The 22,245-nt window shown below is 40.9% G+C and overlaps 1 protein-coding gene and 1 pseudogene across 12 annotated transcripts in view; both read right to left on the bottom strand.

The window, feature by feature from the left end:
* The window catches only part of LOC140711302 (uncharacterized), a 64,273-nt gene extending 52,772 nt beyond the window's left edge, over positions 1-11,501 (bottom strand). For 7 of the 12 annotated variants that reach the window (XR_012092467.1, XR_012092469.1, XR_012092471.1 and 4 more), the window contains exons 1-2: positions 10,830-11,433; positions 5,232-5,363 (exon numbers count right to left, since the gene is read on the bottom strand). Coding sequence is in view for 1 of the 12 variants with exons in the window: in XM_073014256.1 (XP_072870357.1) it covers positions 5,332-5,363; positions 10,986-11,346 (393 nt within the window). In the remaining 11 variants the exon portion in view is untranslated. Of the gene's footprint in view, positions 1-5,231; positions 5,364-5,608; positions 6,356-6,893; positions 7,934-10,829 lie in introns of those variants that run through there. The other 5 variants (XR_012092468.1, XM_073014258.1, XM_073014259.1 and 2 more) reach the window with 5 other exon arrangements.
* Positions 11,502-13,325: 1,824 nt separating this feature from the next.
* On the bottom strand, positions 13,326-21,941 carry LOC140711300 (zinc finger protein 705D-like; annotated as a pseudogene).
* Positions 21,942-22,245: the final 304 nt, after the last annotated feature.

Below are 22,245 nucleotides of genomic sequence, written 5' to 3'. Positions count from 1 at the left end.
AAGACACAGACTGGCAAGTTGGATAAAGAGTCAAGACCCATCAGTTTGCTGTATTTAGGAGACCCATCTCATGTGCAGAGACACACATAGGCTCAAAATAAAGGGATGGAAGAAGATCTACCAAGCAAATGGAAAACAAAAAAATGGCAGGGGTTACAATCCTAGTCTCTGATAATACAGACATTAAACCACAAAGATCAAAAGAGACAAAGAAGGTCATTACATAATGATAAAAGGATCAATTCAACAAGAAGAGTTAACTATCCAAAATATATATGCACCCAAATACACGAGCATCCAGATTCATAAAACAAGGCCTTAGAGACTTAAAAAGACAGTTAGACTCCCACACAATAATAGTGGGAAAATTTACCACCCCACTGTCAACATTGGACTGATCAACGAGACAGAAAGTTAATAAGGATATCCAGGAATTGAACTCAACTCTGCACCAAGCGGACCTAATAGACTTCTACAGAACTCTCCACCCCAAATCAACAGAATACACATTCTTCTCAGCACCACATTGTACTTATTCCAAAATTGACCACATAGTTCGAAGTAAAGCACCCTTCAGCAAGTGTAAAAGAACTGAAATTATAACAAACTCTCTCTCAGACCACAGTGCAATCAAACAAGAATTCAGGATTAAGAAACTCAATCAAAACCACTCAACTACATGGAAACTGAACAACTTGCTCTTGAATGACTACTGGGTACATAACGAAATGAAGGCAGAAATAAAGATGTTCTTTGAAACCAATGAGAACAAAGATACAACATACCAGAATCTCTGGGACACATTTAAAGCAGTGTGTAGAGGGAAATTTATAGCACTAAATTCTCACAAGAGAAAGCAGGAAAGATCTAAAATTGACACTCTAACATCACAATTAAAAGAACTAGAGAAGCAAGAGCAAACACATTCAAAAGCTAGCAGAAGGCAAGAAATAACTAAGATCAGAGCAGAACTGAAGGAGACAGAGACACAAAAAACCCTTCAAAAAATCAATGAATCCAGAAGCTAGTTTTTTGAAAAGATCAACAAAATTGATAGGCAGCTAGCAAGACTAATAAAGAAGAAAAGAGAGAAGAATCAAATAGATGCAATAAAAAATGATAAAGGGGATATCACCACCGACCCCACAGAAATACAAACTACCATCAGAGAATACTATAAAAACCTCTACGCAAATAAACTAGAAAACCTGGAAGAAATGGATACATTCCTGGACACATACACTCTGCCAAGACTAAACCAGGAAGAAGTTGAATCCCTGAATAGGCCAATAGCAGGCTCTGAAATTGAGGTAATAATTAATAGCCTACTAACCAAAAAAAGTCCAGGACCAGAAAGATTCATAGCTGAATTCTACCAGAGGTACAAAGAGGAGCTGGTACCATTCCTTCTGAAACTATTCCGATCAATAGAAAAAGAGGGAATCCTCTCTAACTCATTTTATGAGGCCAGTATCATCCTGATACCAAAGCCTGGCAGAGACACACCAAAGCAAGAGAATTTTAGACCAATATGCCTGATGAACATTGACACAAAAATCCTCAATAAAATACTGGCTAACCGAATCCAGCAGCACATCAAAAAGCTTATCCACCATGATCAAGTGCGCTTCATCCCTGGGATGCAAGGCTGGTACAACATACTCGAATCAATAAACGTAATCCAACATATAAACAGAACCAAAGACAAAAACCACATGATTATCTCAATAGATGCAGAAAAGGCCTTTGACAAAATTCAACAACCCTTCATGCTAAAAACTCTCAATAAATTCAGTATTGATGGAACGTATCTCAAAATAATAAGACCTATTCATGACAAACCCACAGCCAGTATCATACTGACTGGGCAAAAACTGGAAGCATTCCCCTTAAAAACTGGCACAAGACAGGGATGCCCTCTCTCACCACTCCTATTCAACATAGTGTTGGAAGTTCTGGCCATGGCAATCAGGCAAAAGAAAGAAATAAAGTGTATTTGATTAGGAAACGAAGAAGTCAAACTGTCCCTGTTTGCAGATAACATGCTTGTCTATTTAGAAAACCCCATCGTCTCAGCCCAAAATCTCCTCAAACTGATAAGCAACTTTAGCAAAGTCTCAGGATACAAAATTAATGTGCAAAAATCGCAAGCATTCTTATACACCAATAACAGACAAGCAGAGAGCCAAATCATGAATGAACTCCCATTCACAATTGCTTCAAAGAGAATAAAATACCCAGGAATCCAACTTACAACAGATGTGAAGGACCTCTTCAAGGAGAACTACAAACCACTGCTCAATGAAATAAAGGAGGACACAAATAAATGGAAGAACATTCCATGCTCATGAACAGGAAGAATCAATATTGTGAAAATGGCCATACTGCCCAAGGTAATTTATAGATTCAATGCCATCCCCATTAACCTACCAATGACTTCCTTTACAGAATTGGAAAAAAACTACTTTAAAGTTCATATGGAACCAAAAAAGAGCCCGCATTGTCAAGACAATCCTAAGTCAAAAGAACGAAGCTGGGGGCATCACACTACATGACTTAAAACTATACAGCAAGGCTACAGTAACCAAAACAGCATGGTACTGTTATGAAAACAGAGCTATAGACCAATGGAACAGAACAGAGCCCTCAGAAATAATACGACACTTCTAAAACCATCTGATCTTTGACAAACCTGACAAAAATAAGAAATGGGGAAAGTATTCCCTATTTAATAAATGCAGCTGGGAAAACTGGCTAGCCATAAATAAAAAGCTGAAACTGGATCCCTACCTTACTCCTTACACAAAAATTAATTCAAGAGGGACTAGAGACTTAAATGTTAGACCTAAAACCATAAAAACCCTAGAAGAAAACCTAAGCAATACCATTCAGGACATAGGCATGGGCAAGGACTTCATGTCTACAACACCAAAAGCAATGGCAACAAAAGCCAAAATTGACAAATGGGATCTAATTAAACTAAAGAGCTTCTGCACAGCAAAAGAAACTACCATCAGAGTGAACAGGCAACCTACAGAATGGGAGAAAATTTTTGCAATCTACTCGTCTGACAAAGGGCTAATATCCAGAACCTACAAAGAACTCAAACAAAATTTACAAGAAAAAAACAAACAACCCCATCCAAAAGTGGGCAAAGGATAAGAACGGACACTTCTCAAAAGAAGACATTTATGCAGCCAACAGACACATGAAAAAATGCTCATCATCACTAGCCATCAGAGAAATGCAAATCAAAACCACAATAAGATACCACCTCACACCAGTTAGAATGGCAATCATTAAAAAGTCAGGAAACAACAGGTGCTGGAGAGGATGTGGAGAAATAGGAACACTTTTACACTGTTGGTGGGACTGCAAACTAATTCAACCACTGTGGAAGACAGTGTGGCGATTCCTCAAGGATGTAGAACTTGAAATACCATTTGACCCAGCCATCCTATTACTGGGTATATCCCCAAAGGATTATAAATCATGCTGCTATAAAGACACATGCTCATGTATGTTTACTGCAGCACTATTCACAATAGCAAAGACTTGGAACCAACCCAAATGTCCATAATGACAGACTGGATTAAGAAAATGTGGCACATATACACCATGGAGTACTATGCAGCCATAAAAAAGGATGAGTTTGAGTCCTTTGTAGGGACATGGATGTAGCTGGAAACCATCATTCTCAGCAAACTATCACAAGAACAAAAAACCAAACACCGCATGTTCTCACTCATAGGTGGTAACTGAACAATGAGATCACTTGGACACAGTAAGGGGAACATCACACACTGGGGCCTGATGTAGGGTGGGGGGAGGGGGAAGGTATAGCATTAGGAGGTATACCTAATGTAAATGACAAGCTAATGGGTGCAGCACACCAACATGGCACATGTATACATATGTAACAAACCTACACATTGTGCACATGTGCCCTAGAACACAAAGTATAATAAAAAAAATCATATCAAGTGTGAAATAAAGAAAATTATATATAGAGAGGGAGAACAGAATCTATAAATATGCATATTTGTGTACATACATCCATATACATACATATGTGTGTGCATGCAGTAATTTTATTCTCCTAAAGCAATGCCTCTGCCTTCCACCCTCACTGTACATGTCCTAGTCCTGTGATGTCCCTAGAACTGAGCACTTGATTTCCTTCTCTGCCTCCCACATGAACAGGGAATAGAAATGGAAACTACACTCTGTGGTTACTGTTGTGAAAATACATGTCCCCCACAGGCTAGTTTTGCATCTTACATTCCAGTTCCCATTGTGAAAAAAGCAAGCAACAAACAAAAACTACAAAAGAAAAACTGAAATATTTGAAAGTCTAGAACCACAGAGGTTCCGGATTCACCCACCACCCACAGTGACCTCCGCCGCCCTCCAGACCTGAGGCAGTTGCGCCTGAACAGCCTGCCTCTTCACCATCCATGAAAAGAGGTGACCTTAAACTTCAATAGATTTTACTCTGTTCAAAAGGAACCAGGTCAACATTCAAAGTCAGTGGTCTGGCAAATCTAAACTTTGGCCAGAAAGTATTGGAAACATTTAACGTGCAGTGGATGAAGCAGCCTGGCCCCACTGCACACAACACACTCGTGGGGACTCAAAGGAGGATACTCAACATCCGCTGGGTGGAAGTGAGGACAGACCCAGAAACATGGGGGGTAGGGGGGTCAAACCAGGAAGGCTCAGGCCCTGACCTCCTCCTAGGCCCTGCCCCTCCAGAACTTGCAGTTTTTTCTGACCCGGAAGTGGATTTCACTGATGGAAAAGAAGTTCAGTATTTCTGGTCCAGCCCAGTAAGCTGCTCCCGTCGCCCAGCCTTCCACACCCCTGCAGACGTCACAATGCCTACTCCCACTAACCCCACAAGGGAGCCATGCATCTCCTAGAGACGGTCCTTGGCCTGCAACCCCGCGATGGGGTCCAGGGTCTGTGTCCATTTCTGGTTAAAATTGCTCTAAGGCTGGTCACTGTCTTGGCCTTCCCTGCTTCCCCTCTGTTTACTTCTCCCCTCCTCACCCCATATGGAGTTTTTACTCAGGAGATGGATTATCTCCCCTCTTGGAACATCAAGGACACCACCAGGACACCGCACTGTCTCCTTGACCCTGGGATTCTGCAGACCTCAGTCTTCCTCTGAGGTCCCCTCACTCCCCACCTCATTTTTTCCATCCTTCTGGGGCCTGGGTCTGCTATACCTCAGGCTTTCTCTTCAGTCACAGACAGAAGGAGCCCCCTTCATCCTTGGGTTCTGGCCACAGTTCACCTGCTGCAGGACACTCAGTGGCTTTCAGTAGTTCATCCAGACATCCAGATGGAAGTGGGATTTCCTGGAAGAAAAGCAGGACCCCAGAATTACACTGAATTCTAACACAAGAGCCCAGAGTCCCCTTCTGCATGGGACATTAAGCTGCAAACACTACATAGGCACTTAATGCTCAGCTGCCCTTTTAACATCTGGTCCAGTTGTATCCCTCCTCCTTGGAATATCTCAGAAAATATATCTCCACCTAGAGTTGTTTAAACGCATCATCCTATGTGATTCCAGACCATCGGGGGTACAATGGGTCCTCACCAGAACTTCCACTCTGCTTGGAAGACTTAGAAAATTCTGAGGCTGCTCAGAGGGTCAGATTCCCATTTCTGTGTTCCAGAAAAACTTCAGTCTTCCCCGGACAAGTGAGGAAACAGAAAATGTCTAGTCTCTGGCACATCTTTTGCAAGCAATGGCGGCTCCCAGGAACCAAAACTATCAATGAATATATTTTTGAGACTCTGGTCAAAAGAAGAGTCATTCTGCAATTTCAGGTAGGATGGAGTGGTTCTGTGGCTCCTGAGGTGATTTTGAAAAGATCTGGACCCTCACAAGAACCACGGATGACATTTCTGGCATTTCCAGACCAGGAGGAGTGACTGATGGGCCTCCAGTGTTACTAGGAAAACGTTTTGTTGGACAGCTTTGCTTTGGCTTTCAGGCCTTCACATAGGTTGCTTAGATCATGGAAGTGCTTCTGCATTTCTGCATAGGCTCAGGATGCCTTCTCAAGTCGTCCCTGCAATTATGAGACAGTTTCTGTCTCCAGAGGTCACTTAGAATAACACAAGAGGCTTCACCTTCAAAGGGACACCAGACAATATAGCCACAGTTCAGCCAAGATTATCTGTGTTTACATACCTGTAAAGTAACACTCCTAGTTACCTCCATTAACATGGACATCTTTCATGAATAGAGAAACTCTAGTGATTGTTATATAACAGCTGCCACAAAAATTAACCAATAAAAATAAATGATAAATGAAAAATATTTAACAATTATGATAGTGAACGCAATGACCTAAATAGTAAGAATTTGAATACTGGTGACAATGTGAACATAAGGATACAAAAATCAATGTGGAGATTCTCCTAAATATATGAAAAGTTCACAAATTGGGTCCTCCTTGTGTAATTTGGAGTCAGAGTCAAAGAATTTCACTATGAAATGTGTTCCATGATGGCAAACATGAGAAACAGGTGAAAGGAAAGCAAGCCACAGGAGAGCATGGGCTAATAGGACCACTTGTGTGCAAACCTCTCTAGTCAAGGACTACCAGCCAGAGGTGAAGAGAGTTTGGCTTGTGTCTTGCCTACCACTGGGCACACAAAAGCTTTCAGTAGTGCAACCAGATGGCTGGTTTGGCCTGGCTCCCTGCAAAGAAGACATGTATCTCATCCCCACCAGCCCATCAGTCCTGGAACTCAGAATCCTACATGCATTAAACATGAAGCTCCACCTCCATAGCTGACTTCACCTCCTTACTGTCCCTCTGTCATCTGGTGTTTCAGGTGCTCTCCAGATCTGGACTTCTTGGCTCCCCTACCTTTATCAAGTGAAGTCAGGATGTATCATTCTCAGAGTTCTCCTGCCAGTCCAAGGTGAAATTCACCAATACAGGCATACCCTGGATGGACTTTCTTGGAATATTTAGAAAACAATGAGTTTGCTCAGGGGTGGTGTGAGCTCTAGGAGTAGAGTTACGGTTTCCCATGGAAACCTGAGAGGACTTAGAATAGTCCCAGAGGCCTAAGCAGTCCAATCTGTCCTGGAAACATCAGGAATGATATACTTGGTCTTTCTGAGGCTCCAAATTTTTCTAAATAAACTCAGAGGTTACAGAACCATTTTTCTCTCAGGAACTGAAGTGGAGTTATTTGCCTTCTACCAGCATCTCACTTTTTTTATTTTCTAAGTTAGCTTTTGAGCCCAGAAGTAGATATTCCTTGTATTTGATTTACACAGGGAGCTTCCTAGAATGCCCATGCGTCTGGATACTTTCTGCATTCACTCAGGTATTCACAAAATGCTGCAGTTCTGCTGAAAATCTATGAGATGACCATTTCATCACCCGAGCAACTTTAGAATGTGTCTTCTATGGAAGCTCTGGAGCCTCCCTTCTGGTATTTCATCCATTGCTGGTACTGACTACCCAGGGTGAAACCCTCCATCAGACATTGTCAGCAATTCCAGTATGGAGATGGCACTTACGTGATGGGGCTCAAGAATCAGATAGTAGAAGACCAGACAGGAGGTGAAGTCTCAGTAGGCTTGGGGGCTTAATGTTCGATGCACACCAGACTTCTGAGACTCAGGAAGCGAGTGTGGATCTGTCTGCCCAGTGCTTCTCATCTACAGCCTGGACCAGTCATTTCTTGGGGTGAACTACTGAAAGTTTTTGTATGACCTGTGTCAGGCCGGACTCTGGCCAGATCCTTTTCCATAGTCCATTGGTAATGTATTTCCACGCGGCACAGGCATCTCCACTTTTGTCCAAGTCCTCATGTGGCTCAGAATTATTCTCCCTACTGCCACTCTTCTTTGCCATCACAGAAGATATTCCAAGATGCAGCTCCAAGCCTCTCTCTGTAATCAACAGCATGAGGGCTCATATGGGAACGATGTCACAGGCTTACAGGAATATGCTCTTAAATACCAGCTTTTTAATTATTCTCTTCATTAAAATGACATTTATATCACACCATTATGATTGCTATTAATGTTATTATTATGTGGGTACAGTTCTTTATCATGGATATATTTGTGGTAGTTATTATGCAATGTTGAATAATTTTTTTTTTATGTTCTGAAGACTGTTGAATTTGCTGAAGATGATTAAAAGACAACCTTAAAACATACATACCACAGCAACCCAAAGACTCCTACTGTATCACCTGGTGTCCTGTAGAATGGGCTTCGTGAGTTATTCTTTTATTTTTTGGGCAAGTACCTATTCATATCAGCATAGGAGATGGATGAAGTGCACCCTGGTCTTGCCATGGGTTCAGAAAGAATTCATACATATGCTTTATGTGCTAGCAACTCTATGTGTAGGCCTGTGAGCCCTAGAATGCACTTTCTTTCACCAACTAGTCCACCTAAAAGTTTTCTAAGTCAAATTCCCCCTCCATCCTTGGATAGGTCATGAATAGTTTTCTGTTACCCACCTAAAATGAAGGGATACTGCTAAATCAGGTTTGTGGCCAAGAAACTTTTACCTGGAGTGGCAGGAGAGGGACTACCTGTTCACCAGAGTCTCTGCAACATTTTCTTTTTCTTCTTCTTCTTCTTCTTTTTTTTTTTTTTTTTTTTTTTTTTGTGATACAGTCTCTCACTGTCGCCCAGGCTGGAGTCCAGTGGCACAATCTTGGCTCATTGCAACCTCCGACTCCCAGGTTCAAGCGATTCTCCCGCCTCAGCCTCCTGAGCAGCTGGGTTACAGGTGCATGCCACCACGCCCCCCTAATTTTTGTATTTTTAGTAGAGATGGGGTTTCTGGCTGGTCTCAAACTCCTGACCTCGAGATCTGCCTGCCTCAGCCTCCCAAAGTGCTGGTATTACAGGCATGAGCCACCGCACCCAGCCTCTGCAACATTTTCTAAGTCAGAACAGTAGTTTTTTGAACCACCTTTTCAGTCAAAGAACTCATGAAAAAGTCCTCCAAGAACTTGTGACCTTCTGGAAATTGTCAAAATCTCTACAGGTGTCCAGAGTCATCCAGAGCTGTATTGCAAACCATTGACTGGGTTCCACCATTAGTAAAGCAAATGCGAAATATGCCATGCCCACCAAAAAGAATCCAGAAACCATGGTATTTAGCTCTTTCCATCTTTCTTGCCTCCTGCAGGTGGGTGAGTACTGAGTATGATGCCCTCCTACAGCCTCTGGAGGACATGCCAGTGCCTAGAGGTACCAGTAGAGAGGGGCCATGAAAGAGCAGATGACAGTCAGGTGGCTGGGAATGACATTATCCTGGGGTTTATTGCTTGTCATGAACTCTGCCACTGGGCAACATGTACTGGTCTGGACACGTAACTTCTCTGGATCCCTGTCCCATCAGCCAGCTATCTTATCTCCTGAAAGCTGGTAGGTGTTGGTCAGCATGGTGTTACAGGACCAGGGTTATATTTACATTCCCTCTTAGGCTGAAACACCAGAAGTTAACACAGGAGTCCCCAGGTGTGTACATGCCAACCTCCAGATAGTTTTTCTTCTCGTTCTAGATGTTCATCCTTGCTTTCTGGGACTTGAAATAACCCTACACCACCAAATATTTATGCCTATTATACACTTAGGGAAAACTTGTATGTCCCAAGTCCATAGGGTTAGTATTATTATCAGTATTATAACCACTAGTACTAGTATCATGATGATCATCATTCCTGTTAATATTCATCAATATTTTTATTACTACCATTGTTAATATGAATTTTTCACTATTGTACAGCAAGGAATATAGTTTATCCATTCACAAATGGTTTTCAGTTACTAAAGATGACTACAAGGCATGCTCTGCAGACATATACACACACAGCTGTCCTGGAGACCAAGCTTTGCCACCAATTGCTCTTTCATAAGATGAGTTCCCCCAATACCCATCAGTTTTTCAGGACTCGACCTGAGCTGGTTGGGCTAGACCTGGAAAAGTTTCCTATTCTCAGCTGCACCCTGAAAAATTTTAAAGACTCTTCAGAGGCCCAGTAATAGCTTTTGACAACTTCCAAGACCAGGGAGGGTTTCTTGGCCATTCAGAGCCATTCTGATATTCTAAGTAAACTCAAGGAACCAGAAACCCAACTTGCAGTCATGAAATACCAGTGAATGGCCTCTGTGAGTCTCTTCAAGTTTTTCAAAGATAACTGCCTGGAAAGGCTGGCCAGGAAGTCACCCAACCCCATCCCTCTGCAGGATGTTCTATGTCAGCCAGGGACGCAGTGAATTGCCATTGAACAGAAGGGAGGAACAGAGACAGCATGCCTGAGCTTCTGGAAACATTCTAAGTGCCCTTGTTGGCCCAGAAAAGACTGGTGCTGCCATACGAGGCACAGATATGGCAACTTAGCCACTTTAGGAACCACACAAGGTTTAAAGGCTCCCAGGAAGTCCAGGAAGGGCAAACATGGCCTTTTAGAGCCATCAGATTTTATTCTAAGTCTACGTGGGAGACAGTGCACTGGCTTCATAAAAACATCAGTGGAGGTGCTATCACTTGCCCCAGTGTCCGGTCTTTTCCACCTCATCTCAGAGCCAGGCAGCCACCATTTCCCAAAGCTGCTGTGCAATGAAAGGGGAATATTCTAGGTGCTCTCCTGTGCCCACGAAATTCTGTGGCTGCACTAAAGGCAGGGGTTGTCCTCCGGAATGCTCTTCAGGAATCTGACAACACTAGTCAAGATTAGAGAAGTTCAATTCAACGTCATACAAAACCAATCACAAAAAAAAAAAAAAAAAAATGCATAGTGAGACAAAATGATGAACCCACCTGCTAATAATCAATGATGGTCTTAGTGATAATGCCACCAACACTGTTAATGGCAATAACAATAAACCTGGGGTAATGGGTGTTAGGGTCCCGATTCACCGATGTGAAGGATGGCGCCAATTTCTGGCCTTACAGAAATAAAGGAAAAGTAAACACCTGAAGGAGGAGGAGGTGAACCTGGAGCTCCCGCCGGCCTCTGGGCGCTCCTTGGTGGAAGGAGAGGGACTTGGTCCTGAGCCTGCCCAGGATCCACCCGCACCAGAACCCGGGAGTCCCAGTCCCTGGATGGGTTCAGTCCCATCCAGGCCAGACGCCCCGGAGCCCCGGAGCCCGGGTCCTCCAGCCCTCGCTGCCGCCACTCCTCTCGGAGCCCAGGCCCCCCGCGCCACCTCAGCCTCAGTGCGGCTCTGCGAGGGCAGAGCCAAGGATGCTCCGGGCCCAGCGGGGGCATCCGGCCCCAACGGGATACTGACGCCCTGAGGGCGCGGAACAGCGCGGCCTGTGCAGGGCCCGCCATCTTGGGCCTTGCAAAAAGAGCGGCCTCTTCAACGCCCCCACCCGGAACCTCCCCGGAGGCCCCAGCCCCAAAGCCAGGGCGGCGGCGCCTCCCTCACCCTGGCTAAAGAAAACTCAGGTCCTCCCTGGAGATCTGGCTCGCGGAGGGAAGCAGACCGCGCATGCGCCCTGCATGGCCGGAACGATGGATTTCATTGCCCTTTGCCGGCCATGAGGTGGCAGCACAGGACGTTTGGCCTTTACTGTTTAGCGGTGGACCTGAGTCTGAATCACTGAAATTCAGGTATGGATTATTCAGTACCTTTCTTTTGGAAGATCAAATGGAAATTGAGTACGATATCTTGTGCTTTAATTAAAGAAGATGGGAATAAAGAAACAAATTCGAAAGTTAGTATACAAAAGTCGATTGATTCTCTCTACGTGAAGGGAAGAAGAGCTTGAATAAAAGAAGCATTCTGTGTTATGCTTTAATACTGGAGATCTGCCACCATGCACTTGTCAAATCCCGTAGAATTTCAGAGCACAAATAGTACATCTTAATGTGGCTCAGGACTACATATAATGTCAGCCACAGTTTGAGGGTAAATTACATGTTTAATTAAATAGATTAAACAATAAATAATGTTATGAGCTCTACCTGAACACAATCCTTGCCTCTCCAACCAGTTTGCCAAGGGCTTGAATTTCTTGCTCGTTATCCTCACACCTGACATAAACCCTGGCTGCTGAGTAAAATCAATCACTTGTGGAGATTTTTTAATATAATTATGTGTCAATTTCAACCATGGATAAGGCCATTTAGCCTTAGTAAGGCCTATCGTATTAAGATTGTGCCTGTTTTGCAAAATTTCAAGTCGTCATCCCACTTATTATTCAGGAAATGTTTTCTCTTGAGTTTTAGGTTCAGTACTGAGGCTCCTCGATGGACAATACATTTTCCAATTCTGAGGACAAGGCAGAGGAGGCCCCATCTGTGAGAACTTTCATTTTGCTTCTGGAAAAGTACATTGAATCGAATATAGGAAAGGCTTGCATGGTGGCTGACAGGTTCGGCTGTTTTAGCATGCTGGCGTTTTATCTTCTGGATAGAAGTAAAAGGAACACAACTGTGTCTGTCTCTGTGTAATAACTCAGGACTTACCTGAGTAAATTCTGGGGTGTCATGAGATGAACTGCTACCTCCACTTAGAGAGGCTTCAGGGACAAAATTTCAAGAGATTTCTGAGGGATAGAAGAGCAGGGCTGCCTTATTCTCTGATCCCAGGTAACTACTCAGAGACACAGGCAAGGGCTGGGGACACCCAAATGCATATACTAGGTGTCTTTGATCCAGCCTCCATTTCCTTGCTAAATCTATGCAATGACACACTGAGAAATCTGGCAAGTGGGGCTGAAGATCCCTGATGTGTCAGTTCTAGGGTTGGATGGAAACAAGTGGTTTTCGTGGACATTGAAGTAAAGGGAGGTGAGCTGTGAGGAAAGAACCGTTGAAGACTGGGGAGACTCAGAAGTTGGGGTAGAATCTCGACCCATAAGCCAAGGAATGCAGATGCAAATCGATTTGTTAGGGCTGCATAAATGAAAGAAGGACTTCACCAACACACTAAGTTTTTTCAACAACCGATTGTATTCTTTCAACATTGTAAGTATTGATCTATTGGAAATGTTTAATGAGATTTCTTATATAATTCTGCATTCAATTTATGCCCAGGTCACTTTGCTATTATACGTTTATGTGCTGCATTTTTATGAATAGACATTTTCTCAAATTTCTGAATTATTATGCTAAACTATATGTTAAGAGTTTTTTCTAGAGGTCTACCTTCTTGACTCACTTTTCTGATGAGAAATCTATCAGGTTTCTCCACAGTGATTTTCAAGTTTGATAGCTCCTCAATGTGAGAAACTTAATGTCAAATAAGAAATGAATTACCCCTAAAGAATCTTCTCCTTTCAAGATGCTAACCATGTTTTGTCCAGTGTGAAATCTCACATGTGCCACAAGCGTTTCTCTGTGAAGAAAGGATTTCTCATGATTTTTCAAGGCATAACTTCTCCAGTAAGAAGTGTTTGGTATTCCAAGAGAATTCATTGCCCTTGGAAAGACTTTCCCTTCTTATTTAGCTTATAAAGGATTTCCTCTCTTATTTTCCATTTTAGCAGCATTTTATCACTGTGTTTTCTTGTGAACATCAAGCCTAGTGCTTGGCTGAATGTTTATTCACAGAAAATACAAATAAAGGGTTCATCCAGGTAAAGTTTTCTTACGTTATTTAACAACAAATTGCACATAAAAACATTTTCACACTGAACACAGAGCTAGAGATTCTCTACCTGAAAGTCCCACACGTTTTAAGTTATTAAAACTGTTGCTGAAGACTTTTAGTTTATTATGTTGACAGTTTCAGCTCTCTCATGTCATTTATGATCAGATCACTAACAAGTCTTTGGTACATACGTGTCATACAATTTCTCTTCCATATGAATTTATTGATGAGGACTGAAGAATAAAGGTAACCGAAGTAACGTCCATGTTGATCATAGTAATTTTTCAAAATGTGAGTCCTTTGGCATGTTTAGACGTTACAACTGCAGCTGAAGTCTCTTCCATATTCCTTACATTCGTCATTCCTAACACTATGTCATCTAAAGTCAGAATATGTTCTGAAGACATTTATCATTTTCTCTCCAGGGTGAATTTTCTGATGTTATTTAAGATTAGTACACTGACTGAAGGCTTTCCCACATAAATGGCATTCACATGGCTTTTATCCAGTGCATGTTCTCTCATATCATCTAAGGTCAGAAGATAGACTGAAGGCTTTCCCACATAGAAGACAAGCATGTGGTTTCTCTTCAGTGTGAATTCTTGTGTGTCCTCTAAAGCCAGAGCTTTGACTAAAGACTTTTCCACTTTTATCACATTCATAACGCTTTTATCCAAGGTGAGTTCTCTCATGTCTTCGAAGGTTAAAGGATTGAATAAAGCCTTTCCCACACTGATGACACTTATACGGTCTCTCTCCCCTGTGAGTTTTCTCATATCTTCTAAGGTGAGAACACTGAGTGGATTTTCCACATAGATGACATGCATATGGCCTCTCTCCAGTGTGAGTCATCTTGTGCCATCTAAGGTGAAAACAATTAGTATAGACCTTTTCACATATATTACATTGATATGATTTACCTTTAGTATGAATTTGTTTATGTGGTTTAGGGGAGAACTGATTACTAAGGGATTTTCCACACTGTTTGCTGACGTAGGGTTTCTTTCCACTCTGAGTTAACAAACACTGAGTCATTGTGGAACTGTGAGTGCAATCTTCTCCCAAATCATTACATTCAAAGGGATCCTCCAAAATGAGAGAGTTCTCCTTCAGGGACAAAGATTAAAAGCTCTTAATGATTTACCGACATACATCTATACATTCATTTCACCACCTTTGAATCCTAGACCAACCATTCAGTGGTAGAGCCCAGTTGTAATCTTTCCAGTGTTACTTGTGTGAAAGGAAATTAAATTTTGGCACCCCAAACTCATTGAACCAAAGGGAAAAATCAAGCTGAGAACAGGGTCACACAAACCTGCCTCCCTCTTCTGGTTCCTAAATAATATGGCTACAAGATGAAAAGCTACATGCCTCCCCCATATTTTGCCCACAAGGAAATTCCTCATGAGCTGTTAAAGTTACACCATGGCAATGCAAACTGATAGCTTGTCTTTACAGGCGCAGTCATCCCCAGTTCACCAGACACAAATGCATATCCGATTGTTTCCCTGCCCAATTTTGCCTATGTTGTCTTATATAAAATGCAGCTCTCCTGCATTATTCCTCTGCCTCATTTGTTTATGTCATCTTATGTAAAAAAATCCAGATTCACTGAGCCAGAAAAATGCACGAATCACTATTTTTTTCTACCCACCTTTTGCATGAAAATTGTGTACTTCTCAATATCCCACCCTTTCCCCCTTTAAATTTAGAGAAAATCATCTTTGGAGAAAGGTATACACCTGTCCCCCAGGTGCATGTCCTTAACTCTGGCAAATAAATTTCCTAAAATGATTGAGACTTGTCTCGTCATTTTTCTCGATTGACACTTGCATACACGTTATCTCCTGCAGACACAGATATTTTCTCTTTTGTATGATCCCAACTGCAGAGCTTTTCCATTAATTGTGATGATATCAATATCTTTCAAAGTCTGAGCATAAGCAATGTATATGCACTTGTTCTATTTTAAAGATCTCATGTTATGGTTTAGAGCACAGGTCACTTTATTCATTGAATTCAAAGTATCAAATTTTCTTTTGCTTAGAAAGCACTTAATGCCAGCCTAATTACACTCAGGTGACTGTGCGTCATTACTAACTTAACCCATTACCAGGTGTTTAACTTAGATGACTGGTGTACACAGCTATAAAACTCACCATTGACATAACGGTGGATGTGTCTTTTCTGATAGGATGCATGGATATCGTGTGTTTTTTCTTAAGGGCACTTTCCTTGTCTGAAATAATTGAAAAATAAATTGTTACCTTGGTATTATGGTAATTGAAAAACCCCAAGGCCGGTTTATTTTTTTTCAAAAATTAACACTTAGATGTGACAAATGTGTCAAATGAAGAAAATCCTTCAATAGAAGAAACAGATTGTACAGCGTCAGCAATTAGAAAAGAGTTTTAAAATTAAAATGTGAAAAGAGTTAAAATGGAGATGAGATATCAGGCAGGTAAATAGAGGGATAGTCTTCACAGGGGTATCGGGAAAAGAGGCAGCATGTGACAGTTTAACCCCAACAAGTACATGAATTATCCTTTTCCCGAAAGTAAAAGAAAAGGCAAGAGGACACAAGAGTAGCATCTGACATATGAACAAAATGATAATAACATCTAAGGAATTCTGCTCCAGTAGCTTAACCTACATTTTAGAAATTACCACTCATTTGATAAAACCGCTAATTAATATTTGACTGATATTATTCATTGACAAAGCACCTCCTCCTATTAGAGCACAGGACCCTGTTGCTTACCCAGATTCTGGCCTTGCAGAGATTCTCTTCCTTCCCGCCAGAGCTCTTTTCCTTGCTCCAGCTGCAAAGTTATATAGGATTTGCTTATCTGTACCCTGTTAGTGGAAACAGTACATGTGTTTTGAGTTCACTGTCAATAAATGTGCATTATCACCAACTGTAAGGCAGGCCACCGAGGAAGAATAAAAACAGTGAAGGTCAGCTCAGGCCACAAGACCTAGAACACAGAAAACTCCCCAGGATTTTTCTGACCCAACGTGAGACTAGAAAATAAATCCAAACGAAAGGTCCATCAGGAAAAGAAAATTTAAAACAGTCAGGACCTATGAATGCTGAGTCCATGCCTAAGTTCCAAGACACAATGCATAATACACAGTCTTTTCAGAAAGAGATTAATTAAACCTCTGCACAGTATGTTTATTATTATTCTCATGCAGAACAAAAAAAAAAACATTCGATTTACAAAAATAATTGGTGTTCTATACAGAAAAGATATTGCTATTGTTTTTACTAATTGGTCTCAGCCTAAGCATAGCGACTAAAGCAGAAGAGTTATTTAGAAAATATTTAATTTAATACATTGAAAATATTCATTAAGTTCCCAGGTGTGTTCTGAGTATTAGAGACTGAGTACCAAGGAAACCATGAAATCCTTGTCAAGATTACATTGTAATTGAGTGACAAACTAAATAAAACGTAATAAAATAAAATAAAATAAAGATATTTCTTTCAGACAGATTTAGAGAGCTCAAACTTTTTTCAGATAAGATCTGTGAGAGAATCAGAGGAGATTAGAGTGAGATATGGGGAAGCTGTTCCAACACTTATTGAATGAATGAGTCAATGTGTGTCTACATACATATGTGAATGTTGAGGGACTCACCGAGGGACACCAGGTGACTGATGTTTGCCAGCATTACCTCTCTGTACAACTTTCTCTTGGATGTGTCCATCATGGCCCACTCTTCCTGGGTGAAGTCAATAGCTACATCTTCAAAAGTCACTTTGTTCTAAAACATCACAGACATTTTAGTTTAGACAGAGAATCTCTTTTAATGTCCTGAGGAGGAAGGCTGAGATGACATAGGTAGGAGCTGGGTATGCAGAACACTCAGTGTTTTAGGTTCCAGCCAGTTCATTCTCAATACTAAGCTGGTATCTGCCTTTCAGATTCACTCACAGAGACATACCCACTCTTAATCCATTAAACTTTCTTATGAAGAAATATCGCATGAGATGTGGCATAATATAGCCCAGATATTTTTCAGTAATGTGTTAATCACCTGTACATAACTGATTATAAAATTTTCACTTGAACCTTCATAAATAAAACAAATTTACCATGAATTTCAAGTAAATTACAGATTTGTCACAAGGCAAATAACCATGATTTACTACTTTTTAAACAGGACCATGATTAAATGAATTGTTTCTCTAGATAAACCACAGGTTTTTCACCAATCAAATGGTTAAAAGACCTATTATGTGTTTTGAATAATCTAAAGAAGTAATGGAAAACATGTTTCCTATCTAGCAAATATTTATGAAATACAGGTCATTGGTCCCTTATTCATTAAAAAGTTAGAAAGTCATGAACCAGACTCCAGCATTCTTCAGAACTGAACAAGTTTTACGCAGAATATAGGATTCAATTCATACATATAGTCACTCTAATGTTATGTAATTCAGGTGTTCATGACAAGGCTTAAAGACAGTCCAGCCGCACAAGACAAGACCGCTGAGGCTGCTATACTGAGGAAGTCTTAGTCTGATGATTCCTGTCATATGAAGCCTCCTGTTCTCAACTTTCTCTGGGCAATCCAAACATCAGTTTTCACTGCCTCTCTTTTAACTTTAACTTGTCACTTGGCTTGTACAAGGATAAAAAGGCCTCTTTACTGTTTTGTTTTTTTCTAACCAGCCCTTATAGAGCATTTCCACAGAACCCTAAATTGTACTATATCTACAATATTCCTTCTCCTGAGTGTGCAACCATAGTTAAGTAATTGTATTTCTTATATGTTACTTTCAGTTACCAGAAGGCAAAAAGTTTAATTATCAAAAGGTAAAATGAATGGGGATAAGAATAATAATGACTTCTTTAGTTGTCCTTTTGCAAAGTTTTTAAAAGCATAAACATATTTTATCAAACTCTCCTTCTTCCTCAACACTGTGCAGCTCTTGCCCAAGGCCTATCACACGGGATTTATTGAACTCAGCTCCTAGAACATCAGCCTCATTATTGGGCTGTGATCTTCTGCTCTTCACGCATCTCTATTGCCTGCATTCATCACTATCCTAAGTCTATTTCAGCCAACGGGACAGTTAATGGGTCAATTATTTCCCTATGAGGTTACAGGATGGATGGAAGAAAAAGAAATACATAAATGAGATCTCTCATGTCTTTTTTTGTAAATAGCCTGCATAGGGGCTGGAATAAAGTAGTGTAATATTAGAAATTATATTGATAATTTAGGAATCTTTGACACATGATACCCAACCTAGAGTCCTGAGAAAACTTAATTGGAGGCCAGATACCTGAAAGTCTCCTGATTGCATTTGGAACACCCAGGCTGGGTGGATTTTGCATCATAAAAACAAACAAAAAAAAAGAATAAAAATGAAACACCCATGCAAACTGGAGAAAACTGCCCATTTGCCAGCAATATGGATATAATTTCAGTAGAAAGAGGCATCCCCTACTCACTAGTGAATGCATTGTCAAGAACTCAGTTTCTCTCTGTCTTTTTCTGGATTTCCACTTGCAGACACTTCAGGCACTAAGAAAAGCTGAGGTTGGAGAAAGAACACGTGAGACACCAGCCTTGTACATAATTTTCAGACCAACCTGTGATGAAAAGCCAGACCTTCACTGAAGTGTGACACCACCTGCACCACAGCCTGACCAACAGACACAAACACGTAGAGGCCTCTCCTCTTTTCCCACGGTCAAAATTAGGAAGCCTATGACTATGGTTTCTGACAAAGAAGGAACACAGATATCTTGTGAATGAGAACATCAAAAGCACTGAGTTTTGTATGTTAATTGACACAAGTCCAGATATTCAAGTCCCTCACTGATTTTAAAACAAAGGGATCCCTGACTCCGCCCACATGTGGAATATGATTTCTACCTGTAGATAAACACTGTGGGATTTCTCAGATTTTATTATCCCAGCTTTATGCCCTAGCAATGTTTCTCCAACACCAATCACAGCCTTCTGAAGCCTTACTCGACTTTTACTTTCTCTCAATTTCGACTTTTGCATTTCCCCTTGGAACTCGGAAATCAATCAAGTAAGAATCTGTTTTAGGGTCAACTGCAGTTGCTCTCGCCTGTAATCCCAGCACTTTGGGAGGCCAAGGCAGGTGGATCACCTGAGGTCAGGAGTTCGAGACCAGCCTGGCCAAAATGGCGAAACCCCATTTCTACTAAAAATACACAAATTAGCTGGGCATGGTGGTGCTTGCCTGTAATCCCAGCTACTCACGAGGCTGAAGCAGGAGAATTACTTGAACTCAGGAGGCAATTACAGTGCGCCGAGATCCTAACACTGCACTCCAGCAAGGGCGACAGAGCAAGACTCTCTATCACAAAAAAAAAAAAAAAAAAAATCTGTTTTAGGATGGGGATAATCAATTCAGGAATTTATTTCACTTGGAGGGTCAACACTCCCATCCCGCTTATCTAGCCCTTAAAATCCCCTGCATCAGAAATTCGCAGCAGTGCCCTGGGTCAAGGTGTTTCTGTCCTGTGTATACAGTCACAATCCTCTGGGATGCTCAGAAAATACAAAATGACTTAGGGCTGAGAGAAATTTAGCAGCTCAATCTGATATTTTACTAAGGTGGTATCTAAAATTTTTGCAATCATGGTTTATATTAGTCTTTGTTAGTTGCAATATCTCTGATTATCATGATATATATTTGCTGAGAAATACTGATGTCCATGTGTATATTCATACATAGATATGTAGGTATATAGATGGATATGTTTATATGAACTCATGTGTTTGAGATGGGGGAAAACATGTTTGTATTATTTCCCTGCTAAAAATACAAAAATAATTAAATATATTTTATGTACAAATGATAATTATGTGTCATAACAAAAAATTAACTGACCCATTTGTACATGAAGTCCAGGAAAAATAACAAGGGTAACTTTGTATTAATTGTGACATTGTGCTTACAGATATACATAAATTTCCTTATTTAACCCTTATAATAACCCTGCTGATTGTAGTTTACCAGTTTAATAAATAATCAACAGAGTTTGACAAATATGACAAAATTACAAAACTAGAAAATGACACAGAAATACTTTTAATTCTATTCTGCCTTGTCACTGCCTCTTCTGGTTTTTTTTACAAAATTACTCCCCTAATCAAGGTTCTCTATGATTCTGGGGACTCCAGGATTCAGACCCCAGTTCCCAAACTTCACTGTGTCTATTTTTACTGACACATTTTAATGCACATTTACAGACTTCAACAAGCACTTTTCAATATCAACTTTTTTCTTATTCCTTGGACTATTTCCTACATCTGTTCATCAAGACTCCAGTAACATATGACTCCTTCTGCCTGTCCCTTCCATGAATGTACCTGACAGTACATGTATTATGTAGTCTATAATTCAAGCAGAACAGATATTTCTTCAAAAAGATAAGGTATTAGAGAATGTCTACAAAGCTTCAGTGAAACCAGCTGTAACCCTTACTATTATTACCATGTAAACTCTTCCTTGAATATCAAAATAAGATTTGGACCTTAGAGAATATTTGTGTGTGATTATAACCCAAACATGAACTAAAAGTAATTTAAATGGTCATATACAAACTGTGCCAGGGACAAAAAAGGACAAATATTATAAGAAAATTAAAACACACTTATTTCCTAACGGACCCTTGTGTGGAATCTATAAAAACTATTTCAAGATATAGAGATTAAATACATTTCAAAACACATACATACACAAGCAATCTTTAGGATAAATTTTTTTAAACTTACATTATGGGTCTAAAATTTTCATTAATTCATGGAAAAACTGTATTGACAAACTTCTCACCAGAGCAGGAATAACAACTTACGTATTTGGTGACTTCAAGATGAGAGTCTGCACAGCTTAGTATCTCCCTCCGGATCTCTCTCTCTCTCTCTCCTTTTTTGTTTTTTGACAGAGTTTCGCTTTTGTTGCCCAGGCTGGAGTGCAATGGTGAAATCTCAGCTCACTGCAACCTCCACCTCCCAGGTTCAAGCTATTCTCCTGCCTCAGCCTTCCAAGTAGCTGGGATGACAGGCGTGCGCCACCACGCTTGGCTAATTTTGTATTTTCAGTCGAGACGGGGTTTCTCCATTTTGGTCAGGCTGGTCTGGAATTCCTGACCTCAGGTAATCCACCTGCCTCAGCCTCTCAAAGTGCTGGGATTACAGGCGTGAGCCACAGCGCCCGGCCCAGATCTCTTAAAAAGTCATGAGGAAGGAGCCATTCTGCATCCTCAATATTCCCTTAATATTTTAAGGACACCCATAACAATTAAGAGGCTGACTTGTGACTTCCTCGCCCTTTCAGGGCTATTTAGGTACACCTTAGTGAAGTATTAGGAATGCAGTATTAGGTCTCAAGTTCCTGGACACCAAAACCATGTTCTCCAACAGATCTTCAGTAAAAATAGCTGATATCTATATTCTTTTGCCTGTCCTTTCCCTTCCTTTTAATTCAGAACTGCGGTCTTGAAAAGTGCTATTATTTAGTAGATTCTCTCAATTCTCAACACCAGCACTATACAGTGTTGAGTAACATCTCAGGTGCTAGGGAAACAGCAGCTGACATTCTAGCAATGCACAAATAGAAAAGCAAAGGTCAC

Source organism: Chlorocebus sabaeus, unplaced genomic scaffold, assembly GCF_047675955.1.
Source record: "Chlorocebus sabaeus isolate Y175 unplaced genomic scaffold, mChlSab1.0.hap1 unalloc_scaffold_532, whole genome shotgun sequence".
NCBI classification, from domain to species: Eukaryota; Metazoa; Chordata; class Mammalia; order Primates; family Cercopithecidae; genus Chlorocebus; species Chlorocebus sabaeus.
Note: the sequence above shows the minus strand (reverse complement) of the source record. Positions and strands in the feature narration are given on the sequence as shown.